Raw genomic sequence first — 24,862 nt, 5'->3', positions numbered from 1 at the left:
TGTTATGCAAGGGCTCGAAAGAAACGAAAGACTAAATAGAGAGGAGATGTCAGCAGAGAGTTCCATTGCGAAGTCATATTGGGCACAGTGGAACAGTTTAGAGTTGATATCCGGTTGCTTGCATCGAGTTGTTCCAAAGAAAAGGATTCCTGACGTTCTCAGTGAAGTACATAACGGTCCAAGTGGAGGTCATCTTGGAATCACGAAGATGCTCGAGAAGATTAAACAGAGATTCTATTGGGTTGGTTGCCGTCAGTCGGTCACTGAGTGCATTCCGAACTGCGAGGTTTGCAGCAGAGCGAAAGGGCCCAAAATCCGAAGTCATGGCCAGATGAAGCAATATATTTCAGGTGCACCATTTGAAAGGATCGCCATTGATGTCGCAGGTCAATTTCCTACTAGCAACCGCGGAAACAAATACGTACTGATGGTTATGGATTATTTTAGTAAATGGCCAGAGGTATACCCAATCCCAAACCAAGAAGCGGAAACAGTAGCAGAAGTGGTTACAAACGATTGGGTTGCAAGGTATGGTGTACCAATGGAGATGCATTCTGACCAAGGCAGGTATTTTGAATCAGCTGTGTTCCAATAAATGTGTAAGAAGTTGGGCATTCGAAAAACACGGACAACTGCATTACACCTTCAGTCCGATGGTATTGTGGAACGTTTCAATAGAACCTTGGAGTAGCATTTAAGGAAAGTAGTAGACAAATACCATAAGGAGTGGGATAAACCCATATCATTATTCTTAATGGCTTACCGATCGGCAGTGCATGAGACAACGGGCCAAAGACCAAAGAGTATAAAAGCAGCACCAGCTGAGGCACGACCAATCAGTTTGATTTAAGCAAGCTATTTGTTGTGAAGTATCAGTGTTATTGTGAAGTACTTTAATAAAGGCCATTTTGCATTATTGAATACTAGAGTTATTTTGTCAAGAGTTTGGCGATTCGAACGTTAGTAGAAGGTTGCAAATAAGAGGAATTTTCTTAAATTCGTTACAATATGAAGAATTTAACATCTTTTTTTGGCAATGGATGCTTTCAAACTTTGCAAGTGAGATTATTTTCAAGGTCTGCGAGTCACGGCGGCTTAGTACAATTTGCCGGCCTCAGGCATACAAAGCGAGCATTTGCTCAGACTCGATGTCGCCAATAAAAGACGGCTTTGTTTTTGTTACAAAAACAAAACTTTAAATTTTTACTCAGAAACTCGAGTCCGAGCAAATGCTCATTTTTCATGCATAAGGCGCAATGAACTTTTTCTTGTGCATGAGTTTTGTGGCAGTACCGAATATCGCTACAATCGCGCAAAATGTTGCGTTTGGATTTGCCCGTTGTTGTGCACCGAAAAAAATTTTTATACAAAGGGATTTTGCACGCATTTAATTTTGACCCCACCCCTTTGGTGGACCGGCCAGGGTAATTTTTTATAAGCACGCACGAAGGCAGAAAGGTGTTCTGCGCAAAAATACTATGGATCCCACCCGATCATTTTCTTTTCGGATTTCGTATTATTGTTGTCGAGATGAATTCGCGTCTTTTGAGTCGACCCCTGTTCCAGACTACATATTACTTTACTTTTGTATGTAAAGCCCTGCAAACATATGCAATCTACTCATCTGTCAGTACGCGATCCCGCTTCAAAGAATTAAATATGTCGGGGCTTTGGGTGTCACTTTTTAGGCCCTGTGACAAAATCATGGTTCAACTATATACAGGTTGGCTCATCTGTAAAGCAACAAAATATGTCTGTTCAAATTGTCAAAATCTGTGTATTGGTGTTGGTATGGAAAGGAAAATACAACTTAGCAGTTTTTGTATGTGTAAGTAAAATGTTGCCAATGTGTTGGTTTCATTTTGAGTTTGCCATCTCCTTTTGACAATCCCTTCGACCATGCAATGACATAAATAAAATCAGCTGATGAGATGAGCCAACCTGTACATAATTGAACCATGGACAAAATGCAAGCCCCGCTAATATTTGATCCATTGGTTTTTTTGTTCTTGTCATGGCAAAACGATACGGGTGGCAGCATGGGACAGGTGATTATAAACTTTTTTTATTTGATTTGATACATCAATTTCCGGCGCAGTACGATTTTAACATTTGTCCAAGGCGAATCTATACCAGGTGGTAGCAAAGCGAATTCAATCAATTCGCCGTACAGATGAATGTCAAGTCAAAAGAAAATTTTCATAGATTTCGATTAACTGACATTTTGTTGTACAAGGCTTTGTATGGGAAATTATCAAGAAGAAGCAATCAGCTGATGGGATAACACCACCTATAATGAATTCGCCTTGCATTTGTCCATCGAATTTACAAAAAGAAAATACATGGAATTCTTATTTGAGGTAGTAGATATGACACCATGCTACCACCTTGTATCGTTCCGCCTTGGTGCTTGTAAATAAACTAGAAAAAAAAAAAATTGGACTTGCAGAACAAGAACTAAACTACGCAATAGACTTCGTTTTCTGACGTCGTCGCGTCAAGTTCGGTTTTCCCCACAACTCAACCGCGTGCTATCAAGGGGCTTTACTCACGCGGTTTGAGAATAAAATGGCGGATAGTGCGGGAGTCGAAAAGACAATATTAATTAAAAATACTTACAAATTGTGCGCTGTATTGTAAAAATATGCAAATTGTGCATATAAATAACAAATGAGATTGATAACCTGGCGTGGGCCACATAATACCAACTCGATTTACGTAAAACTGTCGTAACGGGAAAATCATTGAAGACACTTGGCAACAAGCCACTGAAAATTAATGTTTTTACATACATACAAATGGAAATAAAATTCTCGGAAATAAACGGGACAATTTAACGGAGTAACTAAAATGTACAGTCATGTACACATAACCTGAATAAATATAAAATATAATAACGGAAAAGACGAAAATTACCAAAATTGGACAAAAACAACAATGGAATGGACTGGGGAATCTGTATATATTAAATTAAAACTTACAAAATACACAAATTAAATAAACGAAAAATAATTACCAAAATTGGACAAAAACAACAATGGAATGGACTGGTGGAATCGAGATAAAACTTACCGGATTAGACAAATTGGATTTGAATCATACAACCAAAAAGTGATATTTAAACAAAGAAAGTGGACAAAAATACCAACTCAAACTGAAAATTAACAAAAATTGAAACTATTGTGATATGAAGATTTGGAAAATATCAACAAATTAAAGACCTTTACCAAATTAAATTGGACATAAACACAAATTTTATAAATAATCAAACATACATATAACTATAATTTGAAAATAACCTGGCGTGGTGCCATGAAAAAACCAGTTAACAAAGCACATAATTAAATACAAATAGCAAGCTACTACACATGGTTCTGGCCAGTTGGTATTACCATTGTGTATTAGTGGAGCCTAAATTACTTACATACTATGGAAAGTTAATCCAGAAATTAATCATTTTATGCATTGGACAATAACCTGGAACTGGGACTTTCAAATATAAGAAGGTCCTCCTCCATGCAATCAAATCCCAAAAAAAAAAAAAAAAAAAAAAAAAAAAAACTACGCAATAAAAGATTTTCTTTGTTTATGCAAGTATTCGAGCAATTAGTAACATTAAAGAAATGCAGAAATAAAAGGAAGTGATGAAGCGTAATCATACGAGCGCCCAGTAACAAATCTTTGTGCACCGAGTACATGAGTTGTCTGCCAAAACCTCGACTTGAGATTGCATTTACTTGAAAGAGAAGCAAAACCATCCCATGCATACATTGTAACAAATATTTGACCTATTCATGTTATCCCCATTCATTAAATATTAACAACGATAATATTGTGTGAAAATATTCTTATTAAAGGTGCATTATTAATTTACATATGACATGTTCGAACATTTGATCATTTGGCCTCTGCTGATTCTTTGTATAACAAAGGAATGCGATTCGTTGACGTTTCTAAATAAAAAAAATCAACTGTCTCCCGTAATATTTGGTAATATGCTTGTTTTACTATACGACAAATCTTGTCTTATTAGTACTTTGTTATATATTGTAGTTCCAGGTGATGGTGGCAGTCAATTAGAGGCCCGACTCAATAAACCCGATGCCCCGATATATTGCTCGAAAAAAGCAGATTGGTATAGCTTATGGTTAAATTTAGAATTACTAGTAATACCACCAGTTTATTGTTGGGTAGAAAATGTAAAACTATTTTATGATAACACTACACGTACAACGCACAACTCGCCAGGTGTGGATATTCGTGTTCCAGGTTGGGGTGATCCAAATGTCGTCGAATGGATTGATCCAACACATAATAAAGTAGGAGCTTACTTCAAAGATATTGCAAATTTGCTTGTAGATTTGGGATATGAACGGAAAAAGAATTTACATGGTGCACCGTATGATTTTCGCAAAGGACCAAGTGAGATTTTTAAATAATTGAGGAATTGTCCTTATGCTTTCTTTTCAGATGAACATAATGTCTAATGTACTTTTTTCCAGATGAACACAATCAATTTTTTGTTGATTTAAAAAAACTTGTAGAGGATACGTATGAGCGTAATTTAAGGACACCAATAACCTTTATAACGCACAGCATGGGGAGTCCAATGACACTAGTCTTCCTACACCAGCAAAGCACGGAATGGCGAAGGAAACATATTAAGAGGATTATTAGTTTAGCTGGAGCTTGGGCGGGCAGCATGAAAGCCGTCAAAGTATTTGCAATGGGTGAGCTATTTGAGCATAAATTTATGTATAAATTTTTAAAATGCAATTGCTTGAGAAAAAAATTCTTACACAATCAGAACAATATAGGAGAGTAATAAATGGCAGCCTTAAACGAATTTTCATACTGCATATCTCATGAAGTATTCATTGTAGTGAGTAGTGGCTAGTAGGGAAAATGGTTAAAAAAAATTTGCCGATTTGATAGTTGTATGTTGAAAACATTTGATAATTTTAGTTTTTCGGTATGGTTGTATGTCAATCGTACTTCAAACAACTAAAGTATAGAATTGAAATAATTTAATGGACTTATCCCCGTTTTATTGCCAGAGGAAAAACTTGAAATATAAAATACATTTGGCGTTGCTGCTTTAAAAAGTATACTGCCGTCCCTAGCAGTAAAGTGTAAAAACTGAAATCGGAGAAAATCGACTTCTTATTTCAGAAATTTAACGCTTTTCAAGTGAACATAATATTTTAAACTTTGCTTTATCTTTTAAAGTAAGTTTTTAATGAGTACTTGTTAGTTAATAAGTAATAACAAAGGCAATGCTCCCTCTTGCACCCACACTATGGATACTGCTGATGCTGCTTCTGCTGGTAATACCACTAACACTATTACTACTGCAATTTCTTCCGAGATTGCTGCTGCTGATGCTGTTGAGGATTCTACTGCTGCTGCTAACTCTGCTGTTTCTAATTTCAAGCCCACTGACGCCGCTGGCCCTGCTATAAATGTCAATAATAACAGTATTTTCACATCTGTGCATCATAACAATAGGGGCACCATTGTTTACGGCTGCAAGCACTGGGAGCGCTGAGCTGGAAGCCGTAGTTAATACGAAGTGGCTTCAAATCTCATCGTTCAAGCCGACTGTATCTGAGGGCAGTGTTATCAATTTTGTTTCCAAGTACGCAGGCATTGATCCTAAACATCTTTCATGCCGAAACCTCATCAAAAATGGTATCCCGCTGGATAGTTACAGACCGTAAACTTTAAGCTTGGTGTTGCTACTGCCTATTATGAATCCCTTCTAGACCCTAATGTATGGCCTTCTGGCGTTAATGTTCGGCCCTTTCGATTCATGCAGCGCCAAATCAATGACATCTAGCGCTTACAATAATAATATAACTGCTGAAAGTTCATATATTCCAAATTCCTTTGTACGGCCTACTGAATGTTTTGGAGTTGGTACCGCTTCCCTGGACGGTAGCCAGAAACATCTAATTTTTGTTCTAACCGAGACCTGGCTAAATCCTGAATTTATGGATGGCGAGTTCTTCGCCTCCAATTTGTACAATGTTTGTCGTAAGGATCGTGATTTTTCAAAAACTGGTCTCCAGGGGTGGAGGGGTTTTAATTGCTATTCGCCGTCAACTCCAATCATCGCTTGTTGAGTTATCCGAGGTGGATTCACTTTTGGATGAACTTTGTGTCCCAGTTCGTGGCTGTTCCGAAATGTTCATTTGCGTTTCATACATCCCACCCTGTAGTATGGAATCTCTCTACAAATCATATGTTGACAACATTATAGATTATTCGTAATCATGATGGTCGTAACTTATGTATACTTGGTGACTTCAATCTACCTAATATTGAGTGGTCCTCTGCTAACTATAGCTACACTTTAGTCCCTAAAATTGTAAACAGTACTGTTGAGATGTACCTCATTGATAATTTCTTAAGTGTCAATCTTTCCCAGAAAATAGCCTCACAAATCAGTTATCGAGAACTCTGGACCTTGTCTTCGTTAATGATAATATCAACTGTACTCTTAGTGAATGTCTTGACCCGCTGTCTTGCGCATGTTTGCATCACATCCCGCTAACCCTGGACATGGAATTTTATACCTTTTCTGGTATCCGTCCATATGACCTTGCTCATAGTTTTTCATTTAGACGCGGAAACTTTGATATGATTTTTCAGGAAGTTTCGTTCACTGGGAGTCTCTTTTTCTGGGAAACGCAAACGTCCGGCCGGAAGTCCCCATTTGGGCTAACTCTTCTATCAACTTTGGCGCTTTGACTTTATCCCTTAAAGATGTTGTGGAAGGAATCCATAACATAAAATCATCCACCTTTACCGATATTGACGGCCTATCGTCTTATCTTTTTAAAAATTGTTTGGCATTGGCGATCTCACTCCTTATTTTTAACAAATTTCTCGAGTGTGGTGAATTTATCGATGCATGGAAGATAACTTTCATTAGCCCAGTTTTCAAGACTGGTAATAAAAATAACGTCGCCAATTATAGACCCATAGCAAAGTTGTCGAATATTTCTAAACTTTTTGAGTATATTGTGAAACAAAAAATGTATTTTGCGGTAAAACGTCTAATCTATTGCCTATCTGCGTTTAGTAATCGTTTACAAGTCGATACTATATACACTGATTTATCAAAAGCGTTTGATAAAGATAGTCACTCAATCCTAATTTCTAAATTGCTTTCTTTGGGTTTCCACTCAACATTTCTTTCTTGGATAAGGTCATATCTTCAACAGCGTAGTTGTGTTGTTGTAATTGACAATACTCACTATAACTCTTTTATTGCCACCTCCGGCGTGCCGCAAGGTAGTGTTTTGGGCCGCTGCTTTTTGTAATCTTTATAAATGATATTTCGGCCTGCTTTCAGCACTCTAACTTTCTTTTGTACGCTGATGATTTAAAGGTTTTTGGAACTATTTCGAATGCCACTGACGCAGAAAGGATTCAATCTGATCTCGACAATGTCGCTGTGTGGTGTAATACCAATAATCTGCCGCTAAATGTTGGTAAATGCTTTCATGTTACCTTCTCCAAAGTTCGCAATAATCTCCCCACCTCTTATTTTATTGGAGGCACCCTTCGACTCGAAATTATCTTTCACTACTCACTTAAATGCTACCATTGCTAGGGCATATTCAGTGCTCGCCTTTATTCGGCACTTTAGCTCTGACTTTAGAGATCCCTATACTTTAAAATTATTGTTCACGCCGCTGGTTCGCTCTAAGCTTGAATATGCGTGCTTTATTTGGAGGCCATATCACGAGTGCCATATTAAGAGGCTGGAACGTGTACAAAAAACTTTTGTTCGTTTCGCATTGCGATCGTTGAATTTCTCTGATCCGATTGCCTCGTATGAAGACAGGTGTGCACTTATTAACCTGCAGTCTCTTCAATGTAGAAGAACCATTATCTCTCTTACTTTTTCTATGACATTATTCGCGGAGCAGTTGATGCACCTTGCCTCCTCGCGAGTATCCGTTTCTGTATCCCGAGCAGGCCGCTTCGTAACAGAGTTACTTTTTATACGGATAATGCCAGGACCCTCTATGCCTCTAATGGACCTTTGTTTAGAGCCATGACCGAGTTTAATCTATTCTCAAGTTCTTTAACCATTGATTTTTCTTTGCCAAAGCACACTCTTAAATCAATACTCAGTGATATTTGTTCTGTATAATCTGTAATTTTATTACAATACAAGTAGTTTGTAAGTATCTTAGTTTATCATTAGCTAAGCTAAAATCTGTTATATAGTCTGTAAGGCCTGAAACATCATAGAGTGTAAATAAATAAATAAAATATAGTCGCAAAAAATTATTGAATTAAAATACCTAAAAGGCAGTATGTGAACTTTACTGTCTTTTTGGGGACACTGTCAATCGATAATTTAATTTGCTATAAAATAAAGAAACTGTTTACCCCATTTCTAAAGGTGATGACTTGGACTCCTTTTTCCTGAGTGGAAAGATTTTAAAACAAGAACAAATTACAAACCCCTCTACCGCATGGTTGTTGCCATCGCCATTGTTTTGGGGACCGTCAGAGGTGCTAATAGAAACTCCATCACGTACTTACACAATGTCTCAGCTCAAACAATACTTTGATGATATTGATTACAGCGTGGGCTGGGAAATGAGAAAAGATAATATGCAATTTACATTAAATTTTAGTCCGCCAGATGTCGAGCTGCACTGCCTTTATGGCGATGGTCTGGATACTGTCGAACGGTAAAGTGATTACAACATATGTATATTTTTAAAATAAAATAAAAATGTATTCTGAATCATTATAGTTTGAGTTACAAAAAGGATACAATTGCGGATGAAACTCCCAAACTCTTGATGGGAAAAGGGGATGGTACTGTTAATCAACGTTCGTTGCGCGCCTGCCATGCTTGGATCGGTCGACAGAGCGCCAATATTACTAATGTGGCTTTAAATGGTGTAGATCATATGGCTGTACTTTTCCACAAAGATGTTTTGAATTATATAAAAAATATTATGCAAACATAAATATTATTACTACAAGTCTTCGTAGCCGAAATAATGCATATGTATATAATATATGTTAACTTTTTAACTATATGTATATATGCAAGTACCACATGAAACTGTAAAATATTATTCAAATTTAATTTTCTTCTCTAATTACCACAGCGAAAGTCCTGGGTTCAAGCCCCAGGCAAAGCAACATCAAAAATTTAGAAAACAGTTATTGCAATTGCAAGTTATTGGGCAGTGGTTTGGTAAACACCTCAAATGTATTTGCTATCAAAAGCTATCTCAGTCGGCTTAAAACATCTAGTCATGCAAATGTGTAGGAAAAACTAAAAAAGTATTTATTTTATTTTTCCGTAAAAAAACAAAAACTTCAATGAATTTTGTAACTGGAGCTATCCAAACGTATGTATATCAAAAATGTTACCGAAAATTCGAGACATTTTTGAAAATCTGCACAAAGTTTCAAATTTTTTTTTTATACAGATTCCAATTAAAAAAATACATTATTGATAAAAAAAAAAAAAATTTATGCAAGGCGTGATACCCTCCGAAAAGATTTTAGACCGAGCTTCTGTTCCAATTTGCGTCGTGCTCCTTCTAAATTTTTCTCACAAATTGGCGGGACGGGACCTACATGTTTAATCCCGACTCCGAAAGGCATCTGCAAGGCAGATAAATTTTCACCGATAACCATTTCATGACAGAAATACACTCGGAGTGCTTGTCAAGTCACTGCCGAGGGGCGAAACCGTTAAGAAACACTTTTTTTCTATTTGAAAAATTTTTGTTTCTAAATTTTCGATGTTGCTTTGACGGGGAGTTGAACCCATCATCTTCGGCGTGGTAGGCGGAGTACGTTGTCACCATACCACAGCGGCCGCCAGCATTATTGATACAATTTGTTAATACATTTTACTGCTATTTTCGTGTTCGCAACTGTACACATTGTTTCTCATGTTTATTTTCATGTATAAACAGTTATTAAACAAATTTATGTATTTTCTTAGTTTGTAGGAGATAATAGTCTGAGACGTTTTCGTTCATGTAAGTGGTCTACATGCAATGTATATAAATATTTTTATGTTTTGGTATAAATAAATAAATATTTCACACTGATATACATAAATTGGATGTATTATGCTTTATACACGCACGTGCTCTCCCACACGAATCTATATTTTTCCGATATAAATAATATTAGATCAGGACAAGTACCATATATAATATGTACATACATACATGTAGGCATAAATAATTCGCAAAACATTGTGGCTCAACGGGGTGCTCATAATTATCGCTCCAGGAATGCCAGAAAGTTGGATTTTTCCCAGCTAAATTTGCACACGTCTAAAATTGGCAAACACGTAAATCAGCTAGAGGATGTACATAAATAAATTTAATTTGAGATATTTGCCAATTCTTTAATTTAAACTTAATTTAACGGGATATTTGTGGAAATAGATAAATGGACAATATTTATATAAAAACTAGCAGACCCGGCAGACGTTGTTCTGCCCTAAATTTGGCCTATCTGCATACATTTTAATAAGCTTTTTTCGTCTAACTCTGCCCTACCCCTCTACACTTTTTCCTAATCTTTTTATTCACTCCCCCCTTCCGTATTTTTCGCTTCATCTACTTCTTCTCATTCTATCGCTTTCTCAGTCTCCTTCCCTCTTTTCTTTTCTCTCAAGTTTTTCTCCTTCTTCTTCATTCTTATTGCCAGTACTAGAGGGTGGTATGTATTTTGTTCCAGTCCCATTCCGAGTCTCAGTCCCAGTCCCAGTCCTAGTCCTAACCCCAGTCCCAGTACGTCTCTGGTATACTTCCCGGAAAAAGCATCGTAAATACTAATATAGGCAAATTTATATACGAAATTTCAGGCAAATCGAATAGGACGTATGTAAATAGGTATGTGGGTATTATTAATTCTTGTCTTTATTTCGGCTTCCCATGCATATTTATCAGTTTTGCCAGGTTGATGCGACTAAATCGAATATCACAATGAACTTTAGAGCTCTCAGCAACAGCTTTCACTTGATATCCATAATATATACACATTCTAGGGGTATCCGGGTCCATGTTTTGGCGTATATCTCGAGACCCTAGTCACTCAGCGGTGTAAAACTTACTCTGTATTATAGCACACATCAACAGCTGCAATTTAATACCCATAATATAAAAACACATTCTAGGTGTATCCGGGTCCATGTTTTGGCCTATATCTCGAGACCGTAGTCACCCAGTGGTGTAAAACTTACTCTGTACTAAAGCATACATCAACAGCTTCAATTTGATACCCATAATGTAAAAACACATTCTAGGTGTATCCGGGTCCACGTTTTGGGCTATATCTCGAGACCCTAGCCTCCCAGTTGTATGAAAATTATCCTGTACTATAGCACTCATTAACAGCTTTCATTTGTTATCCATATTGTATAAACGCATTCTAGGAGTGCCCTTTTCCACGTTTTGGGCTATATCTCGAGACCCTAGCCTCCCAGTTGTATGAAAATTATCCTGTACTATAGCACTCATCAACAGCTTTCATTTAATATCCATATTGTATAAACACATTCTAGGGGTACCCGGGTCCACGATTTGATCTCAAGACCCTAGGCACGTACCGAAAAAAAGGTAGACATTGGCCGATTCTCAGACCTACCCAATATGCTCACAAAATTTCATGAGAATCGGTTCAGCCGTTTCGGAGCAGTTAATCCTCTAACACCGTGACAGAAGAAGAATTTTATATATTAGAAATTGCTATTGGTGAATGTTTCTTAACGTTAAGATGATTCCATTGCTTTTAAATTCAAAAATAATGAGATTTATATATTTTCGAAAATATAAGACAGCTTTTAGAATTTATTTAAATAAAATTTTTTACGAAATTTATTAAACTTTATTTTTTTAAGTTTTCCAAACACAGTGGAAATGGTGTGACTTAAATTTAAATACAAAATATTTGATTATTACATTAGTTAGCTCTCAATCTCCAAACATTTCTACTATTTCTATGTTTAAAATAAACTTAAATGGCTTTTTCAGGAGTTACTTTTCCGGTAATTTTTTTTTTTTGTGTTCAACTAAAATCCAACTGGAAGAAAATTACCAGGAAACCGACTCTTGTAAAAGCAACTTTATAGCCAAAAACATTAAACAAATTTTAACTTAATAAAATAATAATAAAATGAATTGAAAGAATATAAATGCACTACCAAATTTTTCGTAAATAAATTTTTTTTTAGAAATATAATGGGTTTGGTTGTATTGCAGTATAACTTTTAACTGAGCTTAGCGCATTGTAAGCCAAGTTACTGCTTTGCGCAGACTTGTTGTTGTTGTTGTAGCAGTGCGTTGCGCAGAGTCGACCATCTCATTGCATTTCGTTGATTTTTTGATGATTTTTTTGGGCAGATTTCAAAATTGCCAGTTTCGATGATGCCGTACACACGTGCAAAATGAAAAGTAGCACTTTAAGCCTTCTTTATTGTTCGTAAAAAATTTGGAAATGCTACTTTTCCTATGCCACGTCGATATGTGGAGCATTTATTTTGTGTAAATTACAAAATCGTTATATAACTATCATTTGGCAATTAATTACGACACAAGTGCCAGTGAAAGTCATAGTCGGTGAGAAAAGTATTCGAACTTATATACTTTTTATTTGAAAAAAGTAAAATTTCGAAAACTTTTTACTGCATTTATATTTTATAAACATAAATTAATTTATAAAACAAAAATACAAAACAATTTAACATTGCAATAAGAAATTAATAATAATTTTAACTTGAAACACATAAAAAATGATTAAAACTTCTGTTATTTCGGTTAGTTTTGAATTATGTATATAAGTAGATATTTATATATATATATATATATTTAACGAACTATGCCTTGTACGTACAATGGCGTTCAAAAATTTTGTTTGTGACAAGATATAGTACGATATTTGTTTTTGGCAAATTATATTTTTACATAACTAACAGCTGATCTTAAAAAATTAATGTCCTGTACCGGAGAACTACTTTAGATATAAAAAAATCATTCCTCTAAATAGTACATATCACAGTTCTTTTGCTGGCGCATTTTTTAAAAACAAAAACGCATAATTTCAGTGTTTGAAGTTCAACAATATTTTGTTTTCAAATGAAATTTCGAACTGTCTCAGTGTGTTTTTTGTTTTTGTTTGATAATTTGCATTTGTATAATATGCATTTGCTTACGGTGGACTTTTTATTATTTATTTGGAAAAGTATTTAAAGTAATTCTGTTTTTTTAAGTAAAGAAAACTTATGAACATGTAAATATAATCTAGTTAATTTTTTTTTTGTATTGAATCAAAAAGTAATTGCTACTCCCAGAAAAATGTTGTGTAAAATTTATCAAAACATTGAAAAATTATTGATTTTTTTGAAAACAAACATATCAGTTGTTTTTACATGACATAAAAATTGTTCTGGAGGTACATATGGATGTACTATGTGCGTATGTTACAAAAATATATATCAGCTAAAAATATATAATAGCTTGTTTTCATTATCTGCATTACCGAAAATAATATCGGAATTCCATTTCAATACAAATTTGTTGATTTCATTGTACTCTTATTTAAAAAGTATTTTTTACAATTGTTTTTGTTTTTATCGGCTTATTTATAAATGATTCAAGGTTCGATTCGAGCTCGAGACCAGAACAATAATTTTTTCTAATGATAATTATTGTTATTTTTTAATTTTTCGAATCGAACCTTGAATCAAATATTTTTTACAAAACATTCTTACACACATGCAACGGCATGAATATGTCTTCATAACTTTTGGCACGAATATGCTTAAATAAATTTAAAATTTACATAAATTTGTTGTTCTTGCAGGATATTATTTGACAATAATAACTTCTTCAAATTGAAGACAAAAATTTCTGTAAGCGAATTAATTTTTTAGCTATCATTACAACAACAATACATATTCGTCTATTTACAAAACTTTTTGCTACGTTAAATTAAATTTCTTATGCTACGCTAAATTTTATATAAAATTTAAATACAAACAATCTAATAAGACCCCAAAACGCACATTTAATATTACCTACCCCTGTACAAGTGCAACCATCTTCCGAAGATTTTTACCAATCAGTTTCAGCAGATGGTCACAAACTGGATGTAGCCATAAATCCCTGACGACGCTTCAGTACTCGGGTCTTATGTAGCTCACCCTTGTGGCAGGGTACGACTGTACCCTGATTAATGGCCAAATTCCGACTGCTGCCATATCCGCTGCCGCCAATGAGTGTACCAATCATTTTGCTAACCGAAAATTTACGATTTTGTTTTTGTGGGCGCGCTCGGGAATCGATGATCAATTTTTCAAAGGCCTTGGGTAAAATGGGTGTGTACTCAGCGACCGAAACCTCGCAGAAGCCAATAGCATGCGCCGCTGATAGTGCCGCGCCCTCTTTTTCTGGAACCTAAAAATATATAAATAAGAAAGAAGGTTGTTGAAAAATAATTCGAATGGTCATTAGGAGGTATATTATAAATACAAAAATATGCTATGTATAAATAATACATAAATATTGAATATCCAAAGAAGTAAAATCTTCAATATTTGTGCAAAAATTCATTGCTCTGACATACTTTTGGGAGATATTTCATTTAGCGAGCCTTCAAATTGGTACATATAAGTTTAGTTATACATACATATATACATACACATGTACCTGCATACATCCATCCGCATGGTGGGGGCGCACAAAAGCCATCCCAGCTCTGTAAATCTATGACACAGATATCAATTCTTCACTCAAATAATTTTTTTTCCAAAATGGGAATAATTTTGCGCTATAAGAATTTTTTCTCAGAACAATAAAATTTGTTTATAAACATAAACCTATCTAAATATGCATGAGCATTTTCTTTATTATTATAAAAATTCATTTAAAAATAAAGGGAAACATTTCCTTGCTTATTGCAAAACATCCCTCCAATGTTTGCCTTCTGAGGAAGCTTACGTGTGGCGAATAAAAATCTGGCTTAGAAGTACAATGAAATAAGATAATATGACAAGTACAAGACATAGTACGAGCATTCCTTGGAAAATCGTTAATTTTCGCAGATTTTCGAATTGCTCTCCTTATTAATTTTCTTAGCCAATATATTCTAAATATATCACACCTCAACGTACCAAGGAGGAAAAATTTAAATTAGTATCAGATTGAGCAAAAAGTTAAAAAAAAACTAAATTGGTATGGAAAAAAATAGTTTTCAAAAACTCCTTAGCAACCATTCTTTTATTTTTCATATTAATAAATTTAAAAAATACAGAATGTTCATTTCTGAAGATATTCGTAAGACCATGATTCAATCACTACAGGTTTGTTCTCCAATGATGACAGAGCTTTGATACTCCCAAGTTTAAAAATGTGGACGGGCTGCTTTTACGAAGTAAGGAAAAAGGGGAATAATTCCATCTTCCTCAGCGAAAATTTTAGTAGAAAAGTACTTTTAGTAGTATCTATATTAGTAGAGATAATAAATTTGTAAATGCCAACAAGGGGGGGGGGGGGGGGGGGGAATAATTAATTTTCTACTAAATATTAATTGGTCATTCTTTCAGAATTTGTTTGAAGGATGCCGTACGTCAGAATTGTATTCAAAAATACACTATCTCAAAATTTGTTGCAAAGACTCCCTATCTGAGCGTAAGTTCAATTCATGTTGACATAAGATGGAGTTAAGGAAAATCATTCTGAGATAAGGCGTTCTTCAACCTAATTCTGATATAGGGCGTTTTTGTGACAAATCCTGAAATGGGAAATTTTCGAAAAGTATTTCGAGATAGGACCATTTCGAACTGGCAGCCGGCATGGGGTGATACTCTACTAAGCAGCCGCAGTGAACTGACAAGAAAAATTAAGAAAATGGCTTATTGTCTTAGAACTTTATATTCCGGCCTTGACTTTGGCAGAAGAGTTAAGCTTTTTTGGGGTCCTACTACATAGGGAGTATTTACCTTTTTATTCTGAAATTTCGGAAAGCTCTTTTCCGTTTAAGTATTCATGGAAATTTTGCGGAAAACCCGTTAATTTAGAATATTCGGAACACCTTCATTTGATACTACCTCACGAGGTCTGAATTTTCCAAATAAGTATATACATAATATTCCAAATATAAAACCACAAACACTTATATATGAATATAAGTAAAGTGAAGTAAATTTCCATGTATAAACATTCCTTTGCAATGCATAAATTTTTCCGAAAGACATTTGCAAGGCAGATGAATTTTCGCTGAGAAACTTTCCATGGCGGAAATATACTCGAAATAACTGCCGAAGGCCGACTTCGCTAAGAAAAGCTTTCTTATTGAGAAAAATATTTTATTAATTGTTCATGTTTGCCCGGGACTTGAACCCAGGGTTTTTGGTTCGACTATTCGACTAATCGCTTAGTCCATAAGGCAAAAGTTGTTTAGTAAAATATTTCTTTATTATATTTACATATTTTTTTGCAATATTTCATAGTGCTGCTATTCTTTAAGCCATTATCGAGTTATTATGCAGCTCACACATGCATTTTGCAATTTGGTTATTTGGCATCCTCGGAACTGGAAAAGAAATTCCATTTCCAACTGCGTTTTTGGGAACTCGCTTTGCAGCAAACAATCAAATGTTTTTAATTTTAACATATGTATGTATATGTAATGCTCTTATATTGCTACAAAAGGCTAGGTACATTCCCAAACATCAGAGTGCCGATATATTGCTGTTTAAATGTTTTTGTTTTTGTATTCAATAATCGAATGTAACTAAATTAAAATTTTTTCTTGTCACACTTATGCTGCTACAATCACAAACATTTTATAGGCTGTCTTGTTTTGATTTCGAATTCAAAACACATTGCGAGCATTTTCTATTAGCAATATAGGAGGAGTATTACATATGGATATGAATTTTAATGACAAAAAAATTAAATTATGAAATCTTCGGTATTCGAATAATGACACTCTTATTATTATTATTATTATGGCCTTATTGTAATCGAATACCAACTATTAGATTTTCAATCAAAGCAAAGGTTGCTGCTAGTCGATTAGCCAAATTTAGTGCTTAAATCAAAATAAGGAAACGGATGTGGTCCCTACTAGCGTTCGATATATGTAGATATTGAGGAGTGCCGATCCTCCAAAAACGGAAAATATGCAATATGAGATCGTGCAGAAATGGCGGGATGGCAAAATTGCTCAGGAAGCCCAGGATTCGTGATCGAGATTCCCGGGACTCGATGCCTTAGTTCGAGAAAATAGAGAAAATATAATCAAAAAATGTTATGTCTCAATATAAGTACAATTTTTAATGTGCATTTTAAGTGGGTTATGCCAATTACCCTAATGCTTTTGAAGACATTGGAAAGGAGAAATGAGTTTATCAAAATTCGAAAAAAATTGTAAGTACACTTATTGTGTTTTGATATGGAACTCATCATATATTGTTGAAACATATTTTTTTCTTTTGTTTTCGTCATTTTGCAAAACTATGTTACATATAGAAAAACAATTAAATCGTTTCTGAAAAAATCACAATCAAATCATGTCGGTCAAGACACCAGTTGTTTCGATAATACCGGATAAGTCTATTCAAGGTGTTTTCATAATTACGTATTTGTCGTATGTATCTGATTTTATAAACACATTTGCTATTTAGCACAGATCTAAAAATTAATTTATCGCAAATGTATTGAAGCTCACCTCTCGCAAATGATCCAAATCGGCTTTGTTGCCTATCAAGTATGCGGATGGACCATTTTGTAACGCCTTAATTTCTCCCAGACATTTCGTTGCATATTCAAAGCTCGCCCGCTCCGTTATATTGTAGATGACCATGCAGGCATCGGCCCATAAAACCTGGAAATAGTAATGAAGAAAAGTTGATTAAAAATTTTATTTTAATTGAAAAAAATATACAACATTATGGGTCGGAGATATCGTCGCTCGCTAGCCAGAAGCATGAATGTGCAAATTTTTGTGTTAGAAGCTTTGTTGGATTAGCCTTAGGTTCTACTTAAATCTACAGCTTCCTACCTTACATGGAAACTCCAATAATTTGCAATGCCGTTTCAATGAATGTATAATTCAATCACATAAAGTTGGGCCAGAAAAATGAATGTGGCACATTCATGTTTCTGGCTGGCAACAAAGTAATGATAATCCTGTTTGTATGACATATTCGTTGATATGGCTCAACAATTTTTCAAAAAAAAAAAAAAAATTAGAAAAACACACATTCGAACCCATTTTTACTAATAATTAATTATTAATTATTTTAAATATTTAATTATTTCTATAATAATTAAAAAAAAATGGTGTTCGACACTACTCTGCTGATAATAGCGCTATCCGAAAAAAGGTCGTCGTTGTTTAATTGAAGGCAAACCGGTTTATTCGAAGCCGTTGCCTATCGCCGAGGCAAAACTGAAAGACTTAAGAAAAACGTGCAAATACTAAAAGAATATCAATATTTTTATAAAAATCTAAAGGGCAACAGTGAGGTTCGTGACGCTTTACCCGAACCCAACATTTCAAAAGATTCTGATTACGAAAATGAGAACTAGTACTAAGTTTGCAATAATATCTTAGCTAAAAACAAATTAGTGTATATGAAGTTTAATTTAATGTGTAACGTTTTTCATTTACATATTTTCTATGAGTCACAGCCACGGATGTTTTCCCAAGTATTGTGATGCTCTGAACCCGAATCCGCCAACGGAATTGGACTTAAGGAATTTGTTTACGTCTTTTGAAGTTAAGGCCATACCATGACCAGTTGGGCCAAATCTTATAGCGTATTCGGTTTCAGCGCATAAAAAGGCATATAAAACATAAGCCGCATTATATGATCCGACTACTTTGAATTTTTTTGTATAGCTGTGTTAACAAAAAATTAGATCAGTTTTTAACTTTTGTTGTGCCAGAAAAATGAATGTGCTAAATCTCGGAGAATAAAACGGATGCGATCAAAACAGTTATCTCAGTTGAAAGAGCATATTGTGAGTATAATTTATTGATACATTTTTACATTAAAAACTAATAATTCTAATTTTAAGGGAGCAATAAACTTTGAAACTCGATTTCCCAACATTTTCATTTTGGCACATTCATGCTTCTGGCAAGGAGCGATGATATGAGGCTATAAAAGAAATTTGACGCTGTGCAGATGGTTAAGGCGCATGGCCATATCCTACCAACATTAATTACAGTACTTAAACATATTTTTAATGCATTTCCGGCTTCACAAAACAAGCAGAAGCACGATTTTTTTTTGAAATATTTTTAGCGTTGCAAATTTATATAAAATATCGTAATCGTGCTCAAATGAGGCATGTCTGTTCGATACAAAAACAAAATTATTACAAATTTTATGCGGAATAAATGATTCACATTGCCACAGTTGCAAGTGGAATTCTTAATATTTCGTTGGCCTTTAAAAAAAAAAGGAAAAAAAAAACAAAAACATATTCAGAGCTATCAGAACAAAAAATAAAACGAATTCTTTCGTTCTGACTCATTTAACTGAGTGCTTTTGCATCGTAGACATATTTAATTAAAGATTAGGCTTATTGTTGTGAAACATAAAAACAAAAGTTTTCCGTTGTAATTAACATCTGTCATAAAAATGCTGCCTGCGTATATACGAGTATTAACATAAATTTATTCAAGTCATTTCATATCTGCATGAATGCAATAAATAAATAAATTACTTACTTGTTCCATTGGAAAATCATCCTCATTTCCGGCATAAACATCAACAATTTCGACTTCCGTCAGGCCGGCATCCAATGAGATTGTTTTATTATATAATAGATCTGTGTTTGAACGATATTCGCCAATAAATCGTCCCGTCAGATAGCGTACTGTCAACGCTGTAAAATCGAAAGAAACAACAACAATAATAATAATAATAATTAGTTAATAATCGTTTGGGTAGCAAATCTAAATAGCATTTCAAGAATCAAACGAATGGGACATTTAAATTTAACGCCCCTATATTTCATTCATCTCCTGCCTTCGTACCCATCTCTACATATATACACACATATGTACATAGAGGACAATATGTATATCAGAAGAACTTAACTAGAGCCAAGAAAAATATGATCAAATTTCGTAATGCAATTTATTTATTGCCACAACAACAACTGGTCTTTGTGGAATGTTGTCACCTGTCATTGTTTGCATTCAAATAAATCAAAACAAATATGTATTAATTTTTGATTTTTGTGTTAGTGAATTTATATTTGTTTATGCAACCGTTTTGAGTTTATGATAAATGTACATATCGTATATATCGTTAGGTTAATTCACGTAGGCCCTAACCAACAGATTTTTCGAAACTGCGTTTTTCACAGATATTGTTTTGATATATTAAAATATGATTGACGAAATTTTATAGAAAATTTCCACCTGCTGTGTGTATGTATATTCGGGTGGGTCCATTTGTAAGAAACGATCTAATAAAATTTTGCGAAAAAATCTTTTAATATTTTTTTTTTTCTGAGCTCTGATTATACGAAACGCCATGAAATTTTGTTTGACACTGTTTTGTTGACTTTGGTTGGTATTTTGTTGTATATTCAACACGATTCGATGTTTTAAACTAATTGACCATTCGCCATTTTAAGTTCCTGAAGTAGTTTTAAGTGTGAAACTCCCATTTATATAAATCTTCTTTAAAAAATTGACAAGGCTCGAAATTGTGTTTAGAATTGAGGAGTTTGTTGCAAAAACGGAACTTCTTAGAAAGATACGTTTAGAGATTTTCGTTTGTAAATATTTTAGGTGCTGTATCATTTTTGTTGTTGTAGTATTTCAAACATTTTCTTAATATCATCATCATATATATTATTTCTAATTGCTGTGTACGGATCCCTTTTTCGCTCTTATTTGGAATCCAAATCTATAAATAAAGTTTTGGTTGTAAAGATGGAGATTCGGGCTATCAGCGAGCTTTGGGCAATTTTGGTCGTAGTGCTTTTGTTTAGCTATATTTTATTAAAATAATTTATTAAAAATAAACGATTGTGTGCACACAAAGAAATATGGCACTGTTGTGAATATTTGAACTGCATTACCGGTAGTTGCTATTGTACGCTAGATGGCAGCGCGACTGTAAATTAATAGAACAGCTGATGATATTTGATAAGAGACTTTTATATTGGTTGCGCAAGATGCGCACGGGTCAGGCTCGTATATATTATTTCTAATTGTTGTTTTTATGTACGGGTCCCTTTTTCATTGTTATTTGGAATCCAAATATATAAACAAAGTTTTGGCTGTAAAGATGGAGATTCGGGCTATCAGCGAGCTTTGGGCAATTTTGGTCGTAGTGCTTTTGTTTAGCTATATTTTATTAAAATAATTTATTAAAAATAAACGATTGTGTGCACACAAAGAAATATGGCACTGTTGTGAATATTTGAACTGCATTACCGGTAGTTGCTATTGTACGCTAGATGGCAGCGCGACTGTAAATTAATAGAACAGCTGATGATATTTGATAAGAGACTTTTATATTGGTTGCGCAAGATGCGCACGGGTCAGGCTCGTATATATTATTTCTAATTGTTGTTTTTATGTACGGGTCCCTTTTTCATTGTTATTTGGAATCCAAATATATAAACAAAGTTTTGGCTGTAAAGATGGCGATTCGGGCTATTAGCGAGCTTTGGGCAATTTTGGTCGTAATGTTTTTATTTAGCTATATTTTATTAAAATAGTTTGTTAAAAATAAACTATTGTGAGCACACAAAGAAATCTATTTGTACTATGGCACTATTGTGAATATTTGCACTGATTTACCGACAGTTGCTACCATACGCCAGCTGTAAGTTTTAATTGATTGATAGAACAGCTGATTTCTGTTGATATTTTATAAGAGACTTTTATATTGGTTGCGCAAGATGCGCACGAGTTCGGCTCGTATAATATATCTCATATACATATAATCTTTGCAATGTATGTATATGTATACGAAATCCATTTTACACAATTTTCTATAGATGTTACCTTTTTGCATATAACTTAGAGCCTATTCAACTGTTTTACGCAAAAAAGGAGCATCAACCCTTGACCCCTTTCCGAACGTAAATCCTCAATTATGATCCAACGAGTTTTTTAAATATAACTGATTATAGAATCCGATTCAGCTAGAAACGATTTTTTCAAAAAATATACCACTCTAATGCTTGTGTGGGTGTTTTACATAGAGCTCTTGTTTTTGTTTACCTCGTATTTGTTATTGTTTCATTTTAGTATTTATTTTTGCAAAAAGAGACAAATAAGTGCTCACGTATGTATTTGTATGTACATATGTATATCCACCTATAAACATTAGATCGTATTGTAAGAAAAAGTAGCAACTGTTCCTCCGGCTGTTGAAAAAAACAAATTTTTAGGGCAACTCATGAAAACTTGCAAACGTTATCTCGAAATGATTGAACCTTACCCAGGAACTTTATAACTATTTTTGCCACATTGGATTGGAATATGTCATTTGCCTTGCAAAACATCGTCAATGACAGAACCTGGGTAAAATCGCGATACGCCTTGATGCATGCATTTATTTACAAAAATTTGGTATTGACTATGCCTTCAAAGTATATTCCCAGCTGCGATCATATAAGCATCTAACTCACTACTAGAATATACCAAAATACAAACACAAAAATGCCAGAATATATTTGTGGCCATTGTCACCATAATTAAGAATATTGACGTAATTTTGTGTTATTTTAAAATCGATTGCTCATAAATTTTTACAAATACGTACATACATACATTCATACATATGCACGTGCATTTATCGCTTATACGAATATAACTTCTAATTGAATGCAGCTCATTCTTACACCAATATTTAATTGAAACGGATTTTTAAAAAAAGGAATTCGGAAATCTGCTTTTAATAAATATATCTTAATGCGAAATTAAACAAATGACACTGTCTGCTATAGTCGCACTAATGCGATCCTGTATGTTTGTATATGCGTTTAAATTAATATTGCAGTGAATTTCAGGAAACCGTTGAACTGTCGAATAAATAACTCAAGTATTCACTACAGTAAAATGTTCTTTACTTACAACATTACTATGGTAATAGTATTTAACAATTAAATTACTCGCATACTTCACTTACAACGGTTTAAAATCGACTGACTGATTGATTCAAGGGGTTGTGTAGCGCAACCCTCTCAAGGAGCTGCCAGCTCAACATATAGCTTCTCCAACCCAATTGCCAACGTCACCTACCCGTAGCGAATCATGTTTAATTAACAGCTGAGGATCTGGAGACCTCAAGCTCCTTTTGGAACTAGGGGATGGGGAGGGCGGGATGGCCTAGAAGGTTTAATGTGGTCATATAATTCGTTCCCGAGATGGTCGCACTAATACCTTAATGGTGCTGTGTTACCGGAACATACCGGATCTATATCCGGCAAAGGACCATCAACATCGATGTAACTCCCCAAAGCCTTCGGGGAGTGTCTTTCTCGATAATACAACATCGACTGACTGATTATCGCTTCCCAAGGAAGTCGGTTCTATGTACCGGAGCGACTCGGGATTTTTCCCGACCAAGGACTGTCATTTCAGTGTAACCCCATTTAATTTGTTACGTCCCTCCCACAAATTGTCATCCTCTCAGCGGCTCCTTGCAGCGGGACTGCTCCATATTCTCTTGCTCCGGGAAGGTATCGAATCCAATCCGGGCCCGTCTCCTAACCCCGGTCCTGAGAAATGGATTTGCTACATCTGCCGGAAAATAATATTTTTAAGACGGTAATACTCTTGTCAGTGTGTCTCGTGCAAGGGATGGTTGCATCGGACAGGTTGTTCTGGGCTAGATCCCAAAACCCGACGTCCACGTAACTCTTTTATAATTCTTTTGTGGCTCCTTGCTGTTCACGCCCAAGGGCGTCGCGTAGTTTACGTCTTAGCTTATTTATTTCTTATTTCTTTATCTCGTATTCACCTTTGGCTTCTAGACATACATATGTGTGACTAATAACTTCTGCGCTTTTAACTGTTTTTTACATGTATGTGTAATATCGTCTAAGTTCTTATGCACTTTCACTGTTATCTTCTATGCATATAGGTGTATATGGCTGAGTAATATGCGCTCCCAGCAAAAACTGGCATAAGAGGTTGTACTGAATAAAGAATACTCCTGACAGATAAACGCCTTATAAAAATAAATAAATGTAAAGCGCGATAACCGAAGAGATTTTAGGCCGAGCTTCTCTTTCAATTTGCGTCGTGCTCTATTTTAATTTTTCCTACAAATTGACGGGACAGGACCTACTTGTTTTATGCCGACTCTGAACAGCATCTGCGAGGCAGATGAGTTTTCACTAAGAGCTTTTCATGGCAGAAATACACTCGGAGTGCTTGCCAAACACTGCCGAGGGGCGACCCCGCTTAGAAAAATTTTCTTCTAATTGAAAAACCTTATTTCTAAAATTTTGATGTTGCTTTGCCCGGGGTGTGAACCCAGGGCATTCGGTGTGGTAGGCGGAGTACGCTACCATCACACCACGGTGGCCGCCGCCTTATAGTCACGCCTTATTGTAGGCTTATTTACGCTACAAATAAGGCTAAGGTAAACCAGAATGTTGTCAAATCTTAAAGGATGGATGGTAAATAGAACCTGGCTCTTGCCGATAGATTTTCGTATTATTTTTAAGGAAACAGGATTTTCTTTTTATTTGAAAAATGGGCTGCGTAGGAGTGACCCCGTTTGAAATAACTTTCAAAAAGTATTTTTAATGTTTCTAGTCTCGTAACTTACCCGAAAGAAATGAAAAGGAATTTTCGATGA

The 24,862-nt window shown here is 34.8% G+C and overlaps 2 protein-coding genes across 5 annotated transcripts in view; one reads left to right on the top strand and one right to left on the bottom strand.

Moving 5' to 3' along the window:
* The first annotated feature begins 2,027 nt into the window (after nt 1-2,027).
* Nucleotides 2,028-13,383, top strand: LOC137241396 (lysosomal phospholipase A and acyltransferase-like). 3 transcript variants are annotated; one of them, XM_067768948.1, is made up of 6 exons: nt 2,028-2,048; nt 3,858-3,990; nt 4,054-4,422; nt 4,503-4,730; nt 8,423-8,717; nt 8,783-13,383. In XM_067768948.1, the coding sequence occupies exons 2-6, from the start codon at nt 3,882-3,884 to the stop codon at nt 9,000-9,002; spliced, it is 1,221 nt and encodes a 406-aa protein (XP_067625049.1). In that variant the 5' UTR covers nt 2,028-2,048; nt 3,858-3,881; the 3' UTR covers nt 9,003-13,383. The 3 variants fall into 3 exon arrangements, with proteins under 3 accessions (XP_067625049.1, XP_067625048.1, XP_067625050.1); XM_067768947.1 differs by lacking the exon at nt 2,028-2,048 and adding an exon at nt 2,474-3,772; XM_067768949.1 differs by lacking the exon at nt 2,028-2,048 and having other exon boundaries at nt 2,474-3,990; nt 4,054-4,135; nt 4,195-4,422.
* The window catches only part of LOC137241397 (ras-related and estrogen-regulated growth inhibitor-like protein), a 260,561-nt gene continuing 247,519 nt past the window's right edge, over nt 11,821-24,862 (bottom strand). For both annotated transcript variants that reach the window (XM_067768951.1, XM_067768950.1), the window contains exons 3-5: nt 19,753-19,910; nt 17,740-17,895; nt 11,821-14,462 (exon numbers count right to left, since the gene is read on the bottom strand). In XM_067768951.1, coding sequence (XP_067625052.1) covers nt 14,145-14,462; nt 17,740-17,895; nt 19,753-19,910 — 632 coding nt within the window. In that variant the 3' untranslated portion in view covers nt 11,821-14,144. The remainder of the gene's footprint in view (nt 14,463-17,739; nt 17,896-19,752; nt 19,911-24,862) is intronic.

The sequence above is a fragment of the Eurosta solidaginis genome, chromosome 2 (assembly GCF_040869045.1).
Source record: "Eurosta solidaginis isolate ZX-2024a chromosome 2, ASM4086904v1, whole genome shotgun sequence".
Classification (NCBI taxonomy): domain Eukaryota; kingdom Metazoa; phylum Arthropoda; class Insecta; order Diptera; family Tephritidae; genus Eurosta; species Eurosta solidaginis.
This window is presented reverse-complemented; position numbering and strand designations above follow the sequence as displayed.

Excerpts from the sequence above, each read along its gene's own strand:
- LOC137241396 (XM_067768948.1), top strand. The coding sequence starts at position 3,882 with ATGTTCGAACATTTGATCATTTGGCCTCTGCTGATTCTTTGTATAACA. Across the intron at positions 4,423-4,502 it reads TGATTTTCGCAAAGGACCAA|ATGAACACAATCAATTTTTT; the intron begins GTGAGATTTTTA and ends ACTTTTTTCCAG. Across the intron at positions 4,731-8,422 it reads CGTCAAAGTATTTGCAATGG|GTGATGACTTGGACTCCTTT; the intron begins GTGAGCTATTTG and ends CCATTTCTAAAG.